The sequence below is a fragment of the Callithrix jacchus genome, chromosome 12, assembly GCF_049354715.1.
Source record: "Callithrix jacchus isolate 240 chromosome 12, calJac240_pri, whole genome shotgun sequence".
Taxonomy (NCBI): Eukaryota; Metazoa; Chordata; class Mammalia; order Primates; family Cebidae; genus Callithrix; species Callithrix jacchus.
The window spans coordinates 88181485-88199721 of record NC_133513.1 but is presented as its reverse complement, the minus strand read 5'-3'; the positions used below and the strand labels follow the sequence as shown (position 1 = coordinate 88199721).

Sequence of the window (18237 nt, the reverse complement as noted above, 5' to 3'; positions counted from 1 at the left end):
GCATTTTGTTCACAAGTAATCAATTAGTATAGAGCATGGCCTGGAACCCAGATTTTCTCACTATCCCCGTGGGAGGTCAGGGTAGGTCACCAGAAAGGTGGGGTGGGGTCTGAGAAGACTTGGGGTGTGAGACGACTAGAGGAATCCCATCTCTGTGAGACTCAGGCAGGTTAGGGGAGCAGCAGAGCCTTGTGCTATTTCTAGAGGGGATTTGGGGCCACAGAGAAGTTGAGTTTCTCTGTCCTGTCCACATCTTCAGGACTTCCTGCTGTTCTGTAGCCTATGTGCAATTTATTTGGGCCCACAAGGGCTTGGCACACACCCAGAGCTGGAAGAGGATGCTTAGTAACTCTTTGGTAGTGCCAGGTGTTCTGTGGATCCAGAGGGATTAACAGCTCCAGGGAGGCTAAGATCTGATTTCTCGGGGATTTCTGTGAACTGAAAGTAGAAGGGTAATAGCACGGACACATGCAAGGTCACCCACTTGGGGAGGATGAAGCAAGTACTCCAGGCCAGGAGAGGCGACTTGTGTACAAATACGGAAGAAAGCACTTTCTGGATCAAGGACTGTCACCTGCTTGCTATTAATGATGGAAAGGAGGGGAGTGCAGTGTGTGTGTGTGTGTGTGTGTGTGTGTGTGTGTGTGTGCAGGCATGCACTGGGCTGGTTGTTTCTGTGAACACGTGAAAAACTGGAATGAATCACCAGAGTCGGAAATGTCCTTAGCATGAGATAATATTCCCTTTATTCTTAACCTTAGATGAAGTCCTTGTTAGAACTTGCATCTTCTCTTCGGCTTAAGTAAGGGCAGATGCTAAGGACCTGGGGAGGGTTCAGAGAAACACTGTCTAGTAGAAATATAATGTGAGCCACATGTGTGATTTTAAAATGGTCTAGTAGACACAGTAGAGTGGAACAACTGAAATTAATTTTAATATATTATAGCCTAATATATCTAAAAATTATTACTAAGATTTTACATTCTTTATTTTTTACTAATTTTTTGAAATCTAGTGTATATTTTCATACATAGTACATTTCACTTCATATCTGCCACATCCGAGGTGTCCAACAGCCAATTGTGGCTACTGGCTACCATCTTGGACAGGATAGGTCCAGAAGAAGCATGATATAAAGCTGTAAAGTGATTAGAAAATGGGGACAGGAAAAGAAAAAAAATACCTAGAGGGGAAAAAAATCTGAGGATAAACAGCCTTCAAAATGAAGGGCTGATTCTTGTGATGGGTGGTAATGGTTTCCGTTTCCACTTAGGTTCTACTCCCATGCCATGTCTTCATCCCCTGAAAAAAACTGGTTTGCATTTCAGTTGCATGTGCTATTTCACTTAAATCTAAACAGAGAGAAATTGAGTCTTAGCTAATAGAATAAATGTTTATCTTGCCTTCTTCCTTCATTTATTCAGCAAACCCTGAGTGAGGTACCCAGTCATCCCTACCTCTCAGGAATGGGGTTGTTTGTACTATACAGATGTTAAAGCTATGATGATGATGATCCTTAGCTTTGGGTATGGCCTGAGACCAAGGAAGGTACAAGGTGGGCCTCAGTATCCATCCTTTCCGGTACTGAAGTTCACAGTTAAAGATCAGACACTATTACCATATACCATATCTTTTATGTAAGGAAATGTCTTTGAACACCTTGAGTAAAAAGTATGCAAGAAGTGCAAGAATGATAGATAGTGCCTGTTTTCAGATGAGGCAGAAATTGGGTGTTGCTATCATAGTTACACAAGCAATCTAATTATGACCCAACAGGGAAGTGGCAGGTGGTATATGGAGATTAGACATCAAAGGGCTCAGCTCTCACACTGCCTTGTGCAGACCTCACAAGGTCAGCTCCCAGCCACCTGGCAAAGGCCTGACGTTCTGAGACACTGTAGAATAAGCATGAAATGGCCCCTTTAGTTTTGTCTCTTCCTTTACTCCTGTCAGAATCCAAGGTGACTGGTTTGAGTGACTGCAGTTTAGAGGGGGTTTGGAGAACTTGAAGATGCTTCCCGAAAGGACAAGAGAGTATAGAAGTGGAGCTGAGTATGGTGGCTCATGCCTGTAATCCCAGGACTTTGGGAAGCCGAGGGGGGCAGATCATTTGAGGTCAAGAGTTTGAGACCAGCCTGACCAATATGGTGAAACTCTGTCTCTACTAAAACTATAAAAATATTAGCTTGATTGTACCTGTAATCCCAGCTACTTGGGAGGCTGAGGCAGGAGAATCACTTGAACCTGGAAAGCAGAGGTTGCAGTGAGCTCAGATTGTGCCACTGTACTCCAGCCTAGGTGATAGAGCAGGACTCCTCCTCAAAAAAAAAAAAAAAAAAAGAAAAAATTGGTGCTTGGGCTAGAACTTCTCTGAGCCCTAAATTCCTTATTCTGCACTCCTGAAGTCAGAAGTTTAGTACGAAAGTCAGATATGTAATGGACCTATATCTGCTTATAAAATATCAGGTTCTTTTTAATAAATCTGATTCACTGATCCTATTTTCAGCACCAAATTATTTGCTAGACAATTGATTCCAGTCACTCCTTTGGGATGAATGAAGATGATTGAAGGATGCTAGGTTTCTGTAAGCTATGGAGATCTTGCCAGGAGATTGTTTACATCCTCTCTTTATACCACATTTGACCAGAGGTCATGAGGCCGCCATGGAATTTGGAAATACTTTGTTTTTTATGAGAACGTTTGTTTTCATGAGGTGTGACCCAGACCACTGGTCTTGGGATTCTGTAGCCACAGAAACTCAATGTGGGGCAGTTGAGGTCCACTGCACCCTTGCTGCCTAAAGTTGTTCTGCGAACCAGCCGCATCTGCACCACCAAGTAGAAATGCAGAATCTACATTTTAACAGGATCCCAAATGATAGCTGCATACATTAAAGTTTAAGAAGCATGGCTCTACAGTATCCCAATTAGTCATAGTCCACTGCAACCTCAGCTTAAACAGCTGCCGTGGCAGGCAACCCATTTCCTCTTGAGGCAGCCCCTTGTATTGCTGGACTGTTCAAAAGTTCTCCCTTCTGTCAAGTTAAAATCTGCATGTCATTGTCATCCACTCAAAGTGCCCAGAATAAGTTTCATTCTTCTGAAAGCCCACATAGAAGGTGCTTGGAAATGTCCATTTCTTTCCTTTGTAATATGGACACCTTAATCCAGAGGCAGTGAGTGGAGGGTAGGTGGTGAGTGGAGCCCCAGAAGGTCAGCTCCCAGTCACCTGGCAAAGACCTAACATCCAGGGTTATTGTAGAAGAAGCATGTCATGGCCCCTTTAGTTCTGTCTCTTCCTTCACTCTTGTCAGAGTACAAGGTGACTGGTTTGAGTGACTGCACTTTAGAAGGGGTTTGGAGAACCTGAAGAGGCTTCCCAAAAGGACTAGGGTATTGTGGAGATGCCTGCCACGGAAGTTAGTCCTGCAGGGTGTGCTACTGAATGAGGACATTTACAGTAGACATGAACAGGAGGGGGTGGTCTGGTGGAGTGGAAAGAGCAGCCAAGCCACTTTACCTCTTACGGGCTGTGTGATGTTGAGGAATGCACGAAACCCCTCTGAGCATCAACTTCCTGGGTTTTTTAAGAAAGCAGTGATAAACCCTGTCCTGCCTGACTCCAGGGTTTCTGAGGGACTCACTGAAGATGAGTTCAGTGAGCACACTGATAAGGTAGAAGATGGTCTGAGGATGAAAGACAAGGTCAGGTGGGACAATAGATGAAGCCAGGAGACAAACCTACCACTGACTTGCTGTGTGACCTCAAGGGAGGCTCTCACTCTGTCTGTGTCTCTCTGTGAAACAGTAGGTCATACACAAAAAATTTCTAAGTGCCTGTTTAGAAGGCCCTGGAACTGTGGCCTACTGCTTTTTTTTTTTTTTTTCTGAGACAGGTCTTGCTTTGTCATCCAGGCTGGAGTGCAGTGGTGCAATCATGGCTCACTGCAGCCTCAATCTCCTGGGCTCAGTTCATCCCAAGGAGCTGGGACTACAGGTGTATGCTGCCACACCCGGGTAATTTTTGTATTTTTTGTAGAGACGGGGTTTTGCCATGTTGCCCAGGTTGGTCTCCAACTCCCAAGCTCAAGCAGTCCTCCCGCCTTGACCTCCCAAAGTGCTGGGATTACAGGTATCAGCCACCATGCCAGGCTGGCCTGTTGCTATTATTGCATGTTACCTGGAAGATTTTTTTCAAGGATGGCTCTTCAAAGTATTTATTTAGAAAAACTTCCTAGAACTTGGAATTGAATCCTCTCTGGGGGACATAGTTCCAAACATTCTTCCAGTGAAGGCTTGGCCCCTACCATGGAAGCCCCACTCAAAAGGCAGGTCTGCTTGGCCATGTTTGCACCTGTGTTTCTATGTCAGCATGTGGTACCTGGGTTGGTAAGTGAAGAGTGACAGTTTGGTCACACACAGTCCTATGTCTGGAAGCAAGTTCTGTCCTACAAGCTATCTGAACTCATCTCATACCTCACTGGAGTATGTCATGTGCAGATCTTCCAGGGAAATGGTCTTGGTTGATACTTCAGATATTGCCAAGGAAGTTTTCAAAAATGTTATCCCCTGTTTCAGTTTTTATAAGCTCTGATAGCAGACCTGATGGTTCTATGAGCTTGCTCTGCCCGAAGGAGCTTCCAGTCAATCAAATAAAACCGAAGCTGGCTTTGGGTTCAGCAGCCTCCCCTAGATGCTCACTAGCTGAGCGTGAGAGGACCAATGTATGTGGAGGGACATGGCCAAGATGGCCTTTCTGTGTCTCTCTCCTGCCAATCTGGGGACACTGTGTTGTTCATCCTCACCTCACTGCAGCCATGTTTCCAATTTCCCATTTCATTTCCTGGATGCTTGCTTCTAACTCTACATTTGCATTTTCTTCTGTGCAACCACCGTGTTGTTGTGGAGACTTGGTGGCCATAGGCCGCCAGTATCCAGTGTCATCTAAGTGTGATGGTGTGGTACGTGGATTTGCTCATGCTTTTATTTTGAATCGTTTCCAATGTGCCATCTGCTAAAATGTCTCCCTTATAATTTGCTTGGTGATCACAGCTTTCTCATCATTCATTGAGAGCAGGACCTGATCTCACAGAATCTGAAAAGAGCTATGTGGTAAGATGCCTGTTGAATAAGACTGCAGCTTTTCTAAAGAGAATCCTTACTGATCCTTCTAGAATCTAGACTAGAGTGATGCCTGGTTAACCCACAGAATCATTATTTACAAGAATTCTGTGGCTGTTGTAGTAGAGCGAGATGTTAGGCCACTCCCTTACCCCAAACCCCTGGAAAAAGCAGAGGAGTTTAGAGACAATATTTCTACTCTGCCTATATGTGGGATTAAATTAATATATTAGTGCATGATTGGGGATACATACTTGCATTTCTACCCTAAAGTATTACATTTGTAACAGTTACTCACTAATTACAGGCTTGTAGGCTGCTGCCTTTTTTTTTTTTTTAATATTCATACTAAATTCCAAATTCTTCTGTATCTTACCTGTTTTTCCATGCTTTCGCCTGGATCCCTCCTGCACTCCACTACTGGAATATCTATTTTTTTAACCTGGATCTTCAACTCTGTTTTCTCCCTGGACTTATGTGCTTCGTCTGGAATGTTACATCTCTTCCTCTCTTTCTTTTTTTTTTGTCCCCATGTTGACTGTTTTATTGGGGTTTCTGGATATCTCGGGGCCACCTCACAGGAAGCGGTTTGCAATGAGATCATAAACATTGCCGAAAAATCTGTTCATTACTGCAGCACTGTTTCTGATCCCCTTGACTTTCATCACAAGGTATCCCCTTCTGACAATAAATCATCTTTAATCATTTCTCAGCAACCTCAAGCCCAGCAGCGAAGAGTCACCCCTGACAGGAGTCAAACCTCACAAGATTTGTAAGTATTCCTGGTGAACTTCGGTTCTCATGTTCTCAGAGGACTGTTGGTTTTAGAAAGTGGGTCACTGGCTGAATATGGGGCCACTGTTTGCGGGAGTGAGTGAATTACTCCCACGTTCTCTGCTGAGGATTTCTAATGAAGGCCATGTTCCCCATCTGCCAAGGAGAAAACAGGTGGCAGGTAAATAAAGACGGTCATAGACTTCTGGGAGAGAGGCAGGTAAAGCTTAACTGATGTAGAATGGCAAATGAGAGCTGTGCTGACTGGTTTCATTTCTAGTGTAGTGGGAACATAGAGGAAGGAACAGTTAATTCTGATCAGCCATGAATGAAATGGTTGCTTCATTCATTCATTTATTCATAAAAAATTATTGGATACCTCCTATGTTTTAAGCACATAGAAAAAAACTCTATGCACAGAGAAAGATAGATTTGGACCAAGCACTGAAAGACAAATTGGATTCTGAGAGCTAGAAAAGGGAGGAATATGTCTTCCCAGAAGAGAGGACCACATGTACAAAGGGATAGAATGGGTGGTATTTGGAGAACTTGAAGAGGCGTGTGTACCTGCTGTGTATGATTCATGGGACAGATAGAGATGAAGCTCAGAGGTGGGGTGAGACCAGGTGGCAGATTCCAGAATGCAGTTGAAGTAAGTTTAGATTTTATTCTGCAGGTACTAGGGAGCCACTGAAGATTTTTGAAGTAAGAACATATTGATCAATTTTGTAATAGGGAGGTAACTCTGACAACAGAGTGGAGGGTAGATTTCATAGACCAGGGACAAAGACGTGTGTTAGGAAACATCAATCCAGCTAAGAAGCCATGAGGGCCTGAGCCAGGACAAAAAGCAGGCATTCTGTAACCATGGAAGTGCGTATGATTACCAATGGAGATACAGGTAAAGAAGCCTAGCGAGCCGCAAAGACTCAGAAGGGACAGCAAGAGATGCCAGCAAGGGTGTAAAGATGTTCGCTTTCACAGAACAGCTGCAGCATCTGGTCAGCAGTGTCACCTGTCCCAGAGAGGCCAAGGGTGGGAACTGAGAAATGTCCAGCAGGCATTTTCCATGGCGACTGGAAAAATCACTGTGACTTCTGATGTGGCAGTGTTAGTGTTAGTAGGGTTGGCAGCAGGTGCTGTGTTAGGAAGGGTCGATGGTGAGTGGAAGTTGGAGGGGCTAAACGGGAGGTGTTTTTAGGGTGCAGAGACAAGCACATTTGTACCAGAGGACAATGCCAACTAAGGTACATAAGATATAAGGGAAGGAAGAGCTTTCAACATGGCCTGGAGAAGGGACCCTTCTTTCCTCGCATGTGGAAGCAGGGGCAGGAAGGCGAGTGGAGGCAAAGAAACTGAAATCTGAGGGGAGAGGATTAAGGTGCCACCCACAGCAAGTTTCCATCTCCAGAAGTCAGGGCAGAGTGAGAGCTCTCTTGGCTGAGTGTGAGGCACCAGGATTGCCAGGATTGCTGGGGAAAGGACGCTGTGGGACAGTGTCCTGAGGAGTATAAGGTTCATTCCAAATTAGAGCTGACTAGGGTACGAAGCAGCAAGACTGTGGGACTTTGTCCAGTTTGTCTCCACTGTCTGGGAGTGAAAACAGAGAAGCAGATATTAGAGTTATTTCCCAGAGCTGAGGCTGGCAAAGCCGCCATGCTGGGAATTAAAGGGCCCAGGCATTCTAAGAAGCTGGCAGTGGCATATATAGGGAGACCAGCAGGGGAATCCAAATTGAGTAGGAGACAACAGGCAAATACAGAAACATGAAAACAAAAAAGAATTTACCAATTATAATTAAGCGATCTGCATCTCTCAATTCCTCATTTGAGACCTTCTGGCAACCAGATCCATCCACCAAATTATCAGTGTATTTGGATAAATATGAGGAGTGAAGTTGTCCCTCTGGTTTCAGCAGAGCAGAATGAACCTCTTGTTTTTGGGAACTGACTCCACTTGCCTGTTTCTAGTCTCTCTTGCTTGCACACTGGAGTTCATTGACATCTACTGGAAATGGTGGATGATTGGCTCATTTACAGTTTTGCCTGCTACTGTTGTGTCTCAAAATAGCAAACAGATTTGTGAAGTTCGTGCATAGTAGATGCCTCTTATGTATTTGTTGAATAAATAAATAAATAAAAACAAAGCATTTCCTTGATGCCAAAGCAAGGATCAGATTTCACCACAAGCAGTCCAGCTGTCTCCAGTGGCTGTTAGAGCAGACACAGCAGCACAGACCCAGTGCCTTAGGCCAGCTAGCAAGTAAATAAAAATCTTTCCCTCAATGCTCACTGGGATAGAAAAAAGCGAAAAGCTTTCAAGGGTTTCAGGAAAATGACATCCACATTTAAAAGCAGTAAATGAAATGTGTTTAGACATGTAAAGAAACTCAATATAGTTTTGCTAAACAGTGAGGCAATTGGAATGTACTTTTAATAGCCATGTATATAGCTATTATATCTATATTATATATGGCTATTATACACACACACTTTTTTTTTAAAACAATGTTTTATGTTCTCCATATGTATGACCAGACTGTGATGTCTCTGGGCCTAAATTATTTCTGATTATGCTTGATAATTTACATATATTGTCCTATGTTAAGGAAAAGGCTTGGTTTACTTTAAAGCAGGGTCCCCAACCCCCAGGCATTACCACCTGAGCTCTGCCTCCTGTCAGATCAGTGCATTAGATTCTCATAGGAGCACGAGCCCTATTGTGAATGGCACATGTGAGGGATCTAGGTTATACCCTCCTTAGGAGAATCTAATGTCCCAATAGTTTTATCCTGAAACCATCCCCCCTGCCCCACACCATCTGTGGAAAAATTGTCTCCTGTGGAACCAGTCCCTGGTGCCTAAAAGTTTGGGGACCACTGCTTTAAAGGCAGAGGTCAGGGTAGAGTAGCGGGTGTTCTAGATAAAACAGCTTGGGTATGGTAACCAAATGAAACTAAGAGGCTGGGCACAGTGGCTCATGCCTGTAATCCCAGCACTTTGGGAGACCGAGGTCAGCAGTTCAAGACCAACCTGGCTGACATGACAAAACCCCATCTCTACCAAAAATACAACAATTAACCAGGCATAGTGGTGAGTGCCTATAATCCCAGCTACTTGGGAGGCTGAGGCAGGAGAATCACTTGAACCCAGGAGGTAAAGGCTGCAGTGAGCCGAGATCATTCCACTGCACTCCAGCCTGGGCGACAAGAGGAAGACTCCATCTCGAAGAAGAATGAGGAGGAGGAGGAGGTGGAGGAGGAGAAAACTAAGAGGACTGATCATGACTTGTCAGAAGTTCTCCATCCCTCAGTCTTAATTAACTTATATGTTGAATGTATCTAATGCTAAGTTATTAGGGAAAGAGTCAATAAAATGCTTTTATCCCCACTGATAAGTAGGAAACTCTACTGAAATGTTGATTGAACTCGTAATGAAGTTTGAAAATTTATTATTTAATTCTGTCAACCTTTGAGTCATTTAATATTCATTTTTCTCAAATACAGATTTAGCTATCAAGCATTATATAGCTATATACCACAGAATGATGATGAGTTGGAACTCCGAGATGGAGACATTGTTGATGTCATGGAAAAATGTGACGATGGATGGTTTGTTGGTAAGAATCTCATCATGCTTTTCTTACTAGTTGTGTATTGAAGGAATAACAAGGGGATATGAGCCATGCAAAAAGCAAAGCAATCTTCTCTGCACAGAAAGAAGAGGCTTCTCCGCTTTTTTCCACCTCGGGAAGGCTGGACTGCCGGTCTGTGTTGCTCTTATGATGGCGTGGATGTTGCTAATGTTGGACCTGAAACCAAATCTGCTGCACAGAAGAGCAGTTGTCAAATTTATTAATTGGGTTTCCATTGATATTTATGTTGTGCATGTATCTATTTTGCATTTGGAAATTTTATTTTTAAAACCCTTATGAAATAATACAAAAAGTTGTGACTGAGCCTATGTCTCTTACCATGAAACTCAGGCATATGTGTAGACGTTCTGAAGACCTTATTTACTATAGCCTTTCAATAATATTAATCAAAGCAGCCTGCTTAATTAATGGATTTCTCTTTACAGGAAGGAGAAAGATCAACATTTACTGAGATTCTGTTACAAATAAGACACTGTATTTGGTATGCTTTTATTGACAGTCCCTCAACGAACAGCCCAGTAAGATAAGAATTATCCTCATTTATCAGATTCAAAAACTGAGGCCCAAAGAAGTTAAGTAACTGTGCCAAGATCACCAAGGTGGCAAAGCGTGAGGCTGGGATTTGAACTCAGGCCACATGTCTCTCCTGAAATCTGCATTCTTTCTGCTCAGGCATGAATATAATGTTGGGAGACACTAACCTACTCTTTGCCTCAATTTCCCCCTTTCTCCCTATACAAGTGGCTTTACCTTCATCTTCTTTCTAAAGACCAGCTCTCCTCTGGTTTTTCTGGCAAAGCTTTGCTAAAGCAAAGTAGTACCTGGACTGGAGTGGTGAGGACAGCAGTACCTCAATGTGAATCAGAAGTCAAAAAGATTTGCCTTGTCCTCACCAGCCTCTTAGAGAATGACCCCATCCTCCCAAGGTCCCCAGAAGCCTATGGCTCTCACCACCTTGAGTCATTCTGTTCAGTAGAAAGTCAGGTCTGAGAAGTCAGTGACCACTTTAGTGCAGTGCAATCCAATAGAAATGCAATGTAAATCATGTATGAAATTTAAAATGTTCTAGAAGTCATATTAAAAAGAAGTAAAAAGAGTTGGGTGCAGTGGCTGATGCTTGTAATCCCAATCCTGAGGTCAGGAATTGGAGACCAGCCTGACCAACATGGAGAAACCCTATCTCTACTAAAAACATAAAATTAGCCCGGCATGGTGGCGCATGCCTGTAATTCTAGCTACTCGGGAGGCTGAGGCAGAAGAATCCCTTGAACTCAGAAGGCGGAGGTTTTGGTGAGCTGAGATCGTGCCCTTCCATTCCAGCCTGGGCAACAAGAGCAAAACTCCGTCTCCAAAAACAAAAAAAGAAGAAGTAAAAAGAAACCAGTGAAACTAATTCTGATATGTTTTGTAAACCCAGTGTATTCAAACTGCTATAATTTGAACATGTAATCAGTATTAAAAATTGTTAGCGAGTTATTTTACATACATCTTTTCATACCAAGTCTTTGAAACCCAATGTATGTTTTATAGTTAGAGCACAGCTCATTTCAGACTATCTACATTTCAAGTGCTCAGTATTCACATGTGGCTGTCATTTTAGAGAGTGGAGCCCTAGTATGCACTAGCTGTTAAACTCTTTCAGGAATATTTATTTTTTAATGGGAACTTAGGTGTGGGAAGAAGCACTTGTTCTCTGATGGAGATATCACGCAGGCTGGAGTATAGTGGCATGAACTTGGCTCACTGCAAGCTCTGCCTCCCAAGTTCAAGTGATTCTCCTGCCTTAGCCTCCCAAGTAGCTGGGACTATAGGCCTGCCTCACCACACCTGGCTAATTTTTGTATTTTTAATGGAGATGGGGTTCTACCATGTTGGCCAGCCTGGTCTCGAACTCCTGACCTCAAGTGATCTACCTGCCTCAGCCTCCCACAGTGTTGGGATTGTAGGCATGAGCCTCCTCAGTCACTTTGAAAAGTAGCCTTTTCAAAGTACAAATAAAGTAGCCCAGCAGAACTCACCTTTATCATCCATAAGGAAAGATGCTAACTAGCTATGTGGGCCCAGGCAAGTTTCTTATTGTCTCTGGACCCTACCATCTCAGTTCTCTAACCTTCTTGGCCATTCTCCATAGGAGTTCAACTAGATGTTTTAGGTGTCCTAAGCTTTAATATAATTTTTTAGCTTAGAAGTTTCACTTTGGGTAGTGATTCCAACCCACTGGCAGTGGCTGCTAGAGATGCTATGTACAACAGGATTCCAAAGCCAAGTCTAAGCCCGTTAAGATAAGGGTGCAAGGATCAAATTGAGATGTCTGCTAAAGAGAGGATAATAAGGACACAACATATATCTGACTTATATCCTGGCTTAGCAGGAGCCCTAACAAGATTGGTACCAAAGACAGGGACTCAGTTGGGAGCTTAGGCACAAGCTCGATAGGAATGTCCTTTTGATGGGTGGCCATAGTCAGTGGGCTTTTAGAAACTGCACAGTTGAGAAAATCTGGTGTCTTCTAGTGTCGGATAAATGTATGAATTCCTCCACAAAGCAGAAGTGAAAGAGCAATGGACTGGAAGTCAGAAGACCTGGGTTTAGATTCTGCTCTGATACTTACTAAGCCATGGGACCTCAGACATGTTACTTCTGCTCTCTGAACCTGGATTCCTCCTTCTGAAAAACAGGAGTATTAGAAATACCTACATGGCTTACCACCCAGTATTATTTGGCAGGCTAAGTGAGATAAGATAGGGGAAAGGACTTTGGAAACCACATGGTATTCTCTAAGCTGCAGGACTGTTACCAAGGGGCATTTGAGCAGAAATCTGCAATGTGCTCTCTCAACTCATGTGAGTGGGTCTTCTCATGTTTTATATGTGTGTGTGTTTTTTTATAGGTACTTCAAGAAGGACAAGGCAGTTTGGTACTTTTCCAGGCAACTATGTAAAACCTTTGTATCTATAAGAAGACTGAAAACCATGGAGATTATTTTTATTGGAGGATGAAGCATCATTCATGAACCGATCTTTTTAGTTGAGTCAATAGGAAAATTAATACAATGGATAAAGTAAGAAGCAAAAGACAGGGACAGAGAAGTGTTGGGTTTAAAGCACAAGCCTGTCTAAGGTTACTGTATATTAGACAGGGCCGAACTAGCGTGCAGGGCAAAAAGAATTGAGGCAAATTGTATTTACTTAGTCACTTCTAGGAGCCACTCCAGCCTTTTCCCCTCCCCTCCACCTCTTGGGTAATCTGACCTGAAGCATAGTCCAGGAGCAGAGTTAGCCAGAAATACCTCCTGCTGCCCCAGCCTTAGAGAGCTCCCATCTCAAATGAATTATTGAGCCTGAAGGCTTCAAGCCTAAGAATGCACCAAGACTCCCAGCCTACATCTCCGAGCTCCCCTGGAGCTGGCTGATCCTCTAACACTGCTGGAGGTCAGTCTTGGCTGCCTAGGCTGTCCCTAGACAAAGGTGGAGTCCCCCAAACTGCCCAACACCAAATCCTCACTCAACTTGCTGAGGTGTGGTTGGAGAAATGGAGGCAAAACTCGGGCTCCTGATGCATTCAGCTTGCGGTGCAGCACTGCCATTGACTGCCCTGGTGTTCAGACAGAAAAGCACACAGGGTTTGCCCATGAGAACTGGGGAGCAGATGGCTAAGCAGATAGGTTACCAAGTGTATTTCCTGTGATTAAGTCAGGAAGCCCTGTAGCTCTCGAGGCCACTGAATGGTCCATTCTTTTCCCACATCCCTGGCTTTTATAAATGGTTATCTTCAGGACAGCACGGCTGCACTTATCAGCTCTATTGCTCACTTTTCTTTTCTGGCTTATGTTTGTCTGGGACAGTTTGGAATTGGGAGGCCTATTCTCATAGAAAACCAAAATGATGTTCAACAATTAATTTAACATTCACCAACTTATGCTGGCCGCGGGGCGGGGGCACTGATAAGCAAGACATGCCCAGGCTTTGCCGTTGCTCCAGATCTACTCCCTGTGGGAGTTCAAGGATCACACAAAATATAGTAATCAGGGTTGTGAATTTGAGTACACCCTGGCAAGGCTTCCCTTCAGACTGAAGCAGCAATTCTGCCACTACCAGCAGCAACCAGGACGTCTGTCCGGGGGCTGTATCAGAAGAGAGAGAGGGTCCTGTGACGCCTGGGGTGCTTGGTCACAACTCTGTCCAATTCAAGGATGTTTATTGGCCTTTCTGTTAGACCCCTTAGTGAGACAAATACAGAAATGGCCCATTCCCTGCCCACCAGGAACTCAGAGGTGATTGGGGAGACAGACACAGGAAAAAGAACATAATCAAGAGAGACTGTGATATGTGCTAAGAAAGGTGTGAGGGAGGAAGAGATGAATTTTCCCTGGAGGGATCCTAGAAAGCATTTGTCATATTTCTGTCTCCATTAGCTCACTTTTAAACAACTAGGATGCTGGAAGAACCTTTGTCTGAGGGTAGTTCATAGCTGGAAATACTTGGAATGTTTTCCAGCGTCTCCAAATTTTTGTCTTCCCCACAGATACACATCCAAGTTCACAAATAGGAGTAGCAATTCTAGGAGATAGGGGTGTGTACAGGAACCCCTGGCTGTCTGCATATAGCTCAGAATTACCCCAGGACCATTGTCCCAAAGTCTAGAGTCTTTGGTAGGCAAAATTTATTTTCAATACCTGTACTTCAGCTGCTGTCACAAATACCCATCTTAGGATCCCACCAGCTTCCCACCTCCCACCAGACAGCCACAGCACCCTCACTTTCTCCCTATTGTTCTTTCAAATTCTTTTCTCAGGAAAGAAGCTGCCATTAGTTCATTCACAATAAGGTGTAAATGATTGATAGTAGGAATGTGTTACCTCTTCCCACAGACAATTGTTTTTAAGTAGGACAGAGCAGGGCCTTTTGGGAATCCCAATGGAAAAGGCTATGGAACTGGAGGAGGTGAGCTTTCTGGGTAGAAGGAGATTTTCTGATTTTCCTTAAGACCCAGTAAGAGTAAGACCTATTGCTTTGGAAGGTCTGCTCCACCGTCTAAGAGCACTGGTTTTTTTTTGGTTTGTTTTTTACTGTCTCTGAGGGAATATAGTAAAAATGCATATGCACGTGCAGTGTGCACAGCAGCATTTCACCTGTTTTGGAATGTATTGGCTAATGTGTTTCCTGGTCTTTCTTAGATGCAAACCAGTAACAACACTATTTATCGAATAGCTTTTTTGAGGGGTGCTTCTTGATTAGGTAGGTAGTTTTGAACACGTCTTTAAATACAGCTAGAAAATAAAACCAGTTTGTAACGCTACATTTGCATATGATGCCAGCCTCACGCATTTGTACATCTCCAGAAATTCGGGTATGCCTCACCAATTTGCCCGTCTTTAATAAAATCATGTGTTAAAATTTGCATCACTTCGCCTTCCTATGTATGATGAAACAAGGAACAGAAGTCTCCAATTGCTCTTTTGTCTTCAGACATTTAGTAATATAAAGTACCTATTTTTATGCTGAAATGTTTATACAGGTTTATTAATAGCAAGTGCAACTCACTGGCGGCATGCCTGGCAACACATTTTGATATATTAGCCATGCTTCCGGGTATAGGCAAGCCCCAAACTCCTTATCTTTTGCAGTCTCTCTGGGATCAGTAAAAAAAACAAAACAAAACAAAGCAAAAAACAGTCATGTGCTTAAGAAGTGGGACTGTAAATATGTATATTTAACTTTGTATAGCCCATGTACCTACCTTGTATAGAAATATAATTTTAAAAATTTGAATGGAAGGGGGGTAAAGTAAGGAAATCATGAAGTTTTTTTTGCATTTTTATTTAAATGAAGGAATTCCAAATAACTCACCTACAGATTTTTAACACAAAAATAGCCATTGTAAAGTGTTTGAATTTACAATAATTATTCTACTGGGTAGGGAAGGTAATTATAATCTCAGTTATAGTTTTTTTTTTTTATTTCATTATTTTGGTTTTTTTTTGTTTCTTTGCAGTCCTATTTATCTGCAGTCATATTAAGTCCTATTGCTAGAATAGATTACTACCAAAAAGATTATATTCTGAAAGAAAAATAACTGACATTATATATAACCAATTAATTTAAAGTATTGCCATTTAAGTTACACACTGAGAGCATGTACTATGCAGACAGATTTTTCTGTTCATTTATTTTTCTTCATTGCAGTGGACTGATAGATGTGTTGATTTACTACATTTGCTGTACATATTATTTAATAAACTTTATTCAGAATTGCGTGGCATATGTTTGTTCTGGTCATTCATTGTTTCTTCCTTTGCCAAGCTTCTCAAATGAGACTTAAATTCACTTATTCAATTTCTCATACCCTTCTTTCCATTCTTAATAATTTGCCATCTGCCTTCTACCACCTCCTTGACGATACCACTTCTTACCTTTTTTCTCAATAACCTAACTTCTGACCCTCTGAATTAATTGGTTACTGTTGACCATTTTACCATTGTTTCTTTCTTTTGTTCTTTTTGAGATGGAGTTTCACTCTTGTTGCCCAGGCTGGAGTTCAATGGTGCAATCTTGGCTCACCGCAACCTCTGCCTCCCAGGTTCAAGAGATTCTCCTGCTTCAGCTTCCCTGAGTAGCTGGGATTACAGGCATGCACCACCATGCCCAGCTAATTTTGTATTTTTAGTAGAGATAGGGTTTCTCCATGTTGGTCAGGCTGGTCTCAAACTCTCGACCTCAGGTGATGCACCCGTCTCAGCCTCCCAAAGTGCTGGGATTACAGGTGTGAACCACCGTGCCTGATCCCATTTTACCATTATTTCTAAAATATGTTTTTATTTATTGCAGTAACAAAAGTAATGCACAAATGTCTTTAGAAACAAAAGTAAAACATTTTAAATTATGTATAATGAGTCTTGATTTGCTCCAGAAAACATGGGTATGGGAAATGACACAGCACTTCATTTTTCTTTTTTTTTTAAGTTTATTTATTTTACTTTAGGTGCATACTATATCTGGCATTGCTCCCCATGTTATCCCTCCCCACCCTTCCCTCCCTCCCCACCCCCCACTGTCTCTCCCCTAACCCCCCTAACTGCCCCCCAGAGTGTGATGCTCCTCTCCCTGAATCCATGTGTTCGCATTGTTCAACACCCACCTATGAGTGAGAACACATGGTGTTTGGCTTTCTGTTCTTGTGTCAGTTTGCTGAGAATGATGGTTTCCAGATTCATCCAACTCCCTACAAAGGACACGAACTCATCATTTTTTATGGCTGTGTAGTATTCCATGGTGTATATGTACCACATTTTCTTTGTCCAGTCTATCATTGATGGGCATTTGGGTTGGTTCCAGGTCTTTGCTATTGTACACAGGGCTGCAATGAATATGCGTGTGCAAGTGTCTTTATAGTAGAATGATTTATAGTTCTTTGGGTATATACCCAGTAATGGGATTGCTGGATAAAATGGAATTTCTATTTGTAGATCCTTGAGAAATCACCACGCTGTCTTCCACAATGGTTGAACTAATTTACACTCCCACCAACAGTGTAAAAGTGTTCCTACTTCTCCACATCCTCTCCAGCATCTGTTGTCTTTAGATTTTTTAATGATCACCATTCTAACTGGTGTGAGATGGTATCTCAATGTGGTTTTGATTTGCATTCTCTAATGACCAATGATGATGAGCATTTTTTCATATGTTTGTTGGCCTCTTATACGTCTTCTTTTGTAAAGTATCTGTTCATATCCTTCGCCCACTTTTGAATGGGGTTGTTTGTCTTTTTTATTTTATATCTGTTTTAGTTCTTTGTAGATTCTGGATATTAGCCCTTTGTCAGATGGGTAGATTGCAAAAATTTTTTCCCATTCTGTTGGTTGCCGATTTGCTCTAATGATGGTTTATTTTGCTGTACAGAAGCTCTGAATTTTAATTAGATCCCATTTGTCTATCTTGGCTTTTATTGCCATTGCTTTTGGTGTTTTAGTCATGAAGTCCTTGCCTATGCCTTTGTCCTGGATGGTTTTGCTGTGTTTTCTTCTAGTGTTTTTATGGTATTAGGTTTTATGTTTAAATCTTTAAAATTAAATTGTAAATCTTTAATTTATAATCAAATCTTTAATCCATCTTTAATTTTAGTGGAAAGTGACACGTAGGGATCCAGTTTCTTTTTCTGCACTTCGCTAGCCAGTTTTCCCAACACCATTTATTAAACATGGAGTCCTTTCCCTATTGCTTGTTTTTGTCAGGTTTGTCAAAGATCACATGGTTGTAGATGTGTGGTGTTGCTTCTGGGGCCTCTGTTCTGTTCCATTGGTCTATGTCTCTGCTTTGGTACGAGTACCATGCTGTTTTAATTACTGTAGCCTTGTAGTATATTTTGAAGTCCAGCAGTGTGATGCCTCCGGCTTTGTTCTTTTTGCTGAGGATTGTCTTGGCTATGTGGGGTCTTTTGTGATTCCATATGAAGTTTAAGGTTGTTTTTTCCAGTTCTGTGAACAAGGTCATTGGTAGCTTGATGGGGATAGCATTGAATCTATAGATTACTTTGGGCAGTATGGCCATTTTCACATTAATCCTTCCTAACCATGAGCATTGGAATGTTTTTCCTTCTGTTTCTGTCCTTTCTTATTTCATTGAGCAGTGGTTTGTAGTTCTCCTTGAAGAGGTCCTTTACATCCTTTGTTAATTGGATTCCTAGGTATTT

At 42.4% G+C, this 18237-nt stretch overlaps 1 protein-coding gene across 50 annotated transcripts in view; it reads left to right on the top strand.

The window, feature by feature from the left end:
* The window catches only part of SORBS1 (sorbin and SH3 domain containing 1), a 251854-nt gene extending 236044 nt beyond the window's left edge, over window positions 1–15810 (top strand). For 33 of the 50 annotated variants that reach the window (XM_078346145.1, XM_078346141.1, XM_078346135.1 and 30 more), the window contains 3 exons: window positions 5835–5893; window positions 9401–9513; window positions 12440–15810. In XM_078346145.1, the coding sequence (XP_078202271.1) occupies window positions 5835–5893; window positions 9401–9513; window positions 12440–12507 (240 nt within the window). In that variant the 3' untranslated portion in view covers window positions 12508–15810. Of the gene's footprint in view, window positions 1–5052; window positions 5113–5702; window positions 5894–9400; window positions 9514–12439 lie in introns of all 50 variants that reach the window. The other 17 variants (XM_078346112.1, XM_078346114.1, XM_078346108.1 and 14 more) reach the window with 2 other exon arrangements.
* Window positions 15811–18237: the final 2427 nt, after the last annotated feature.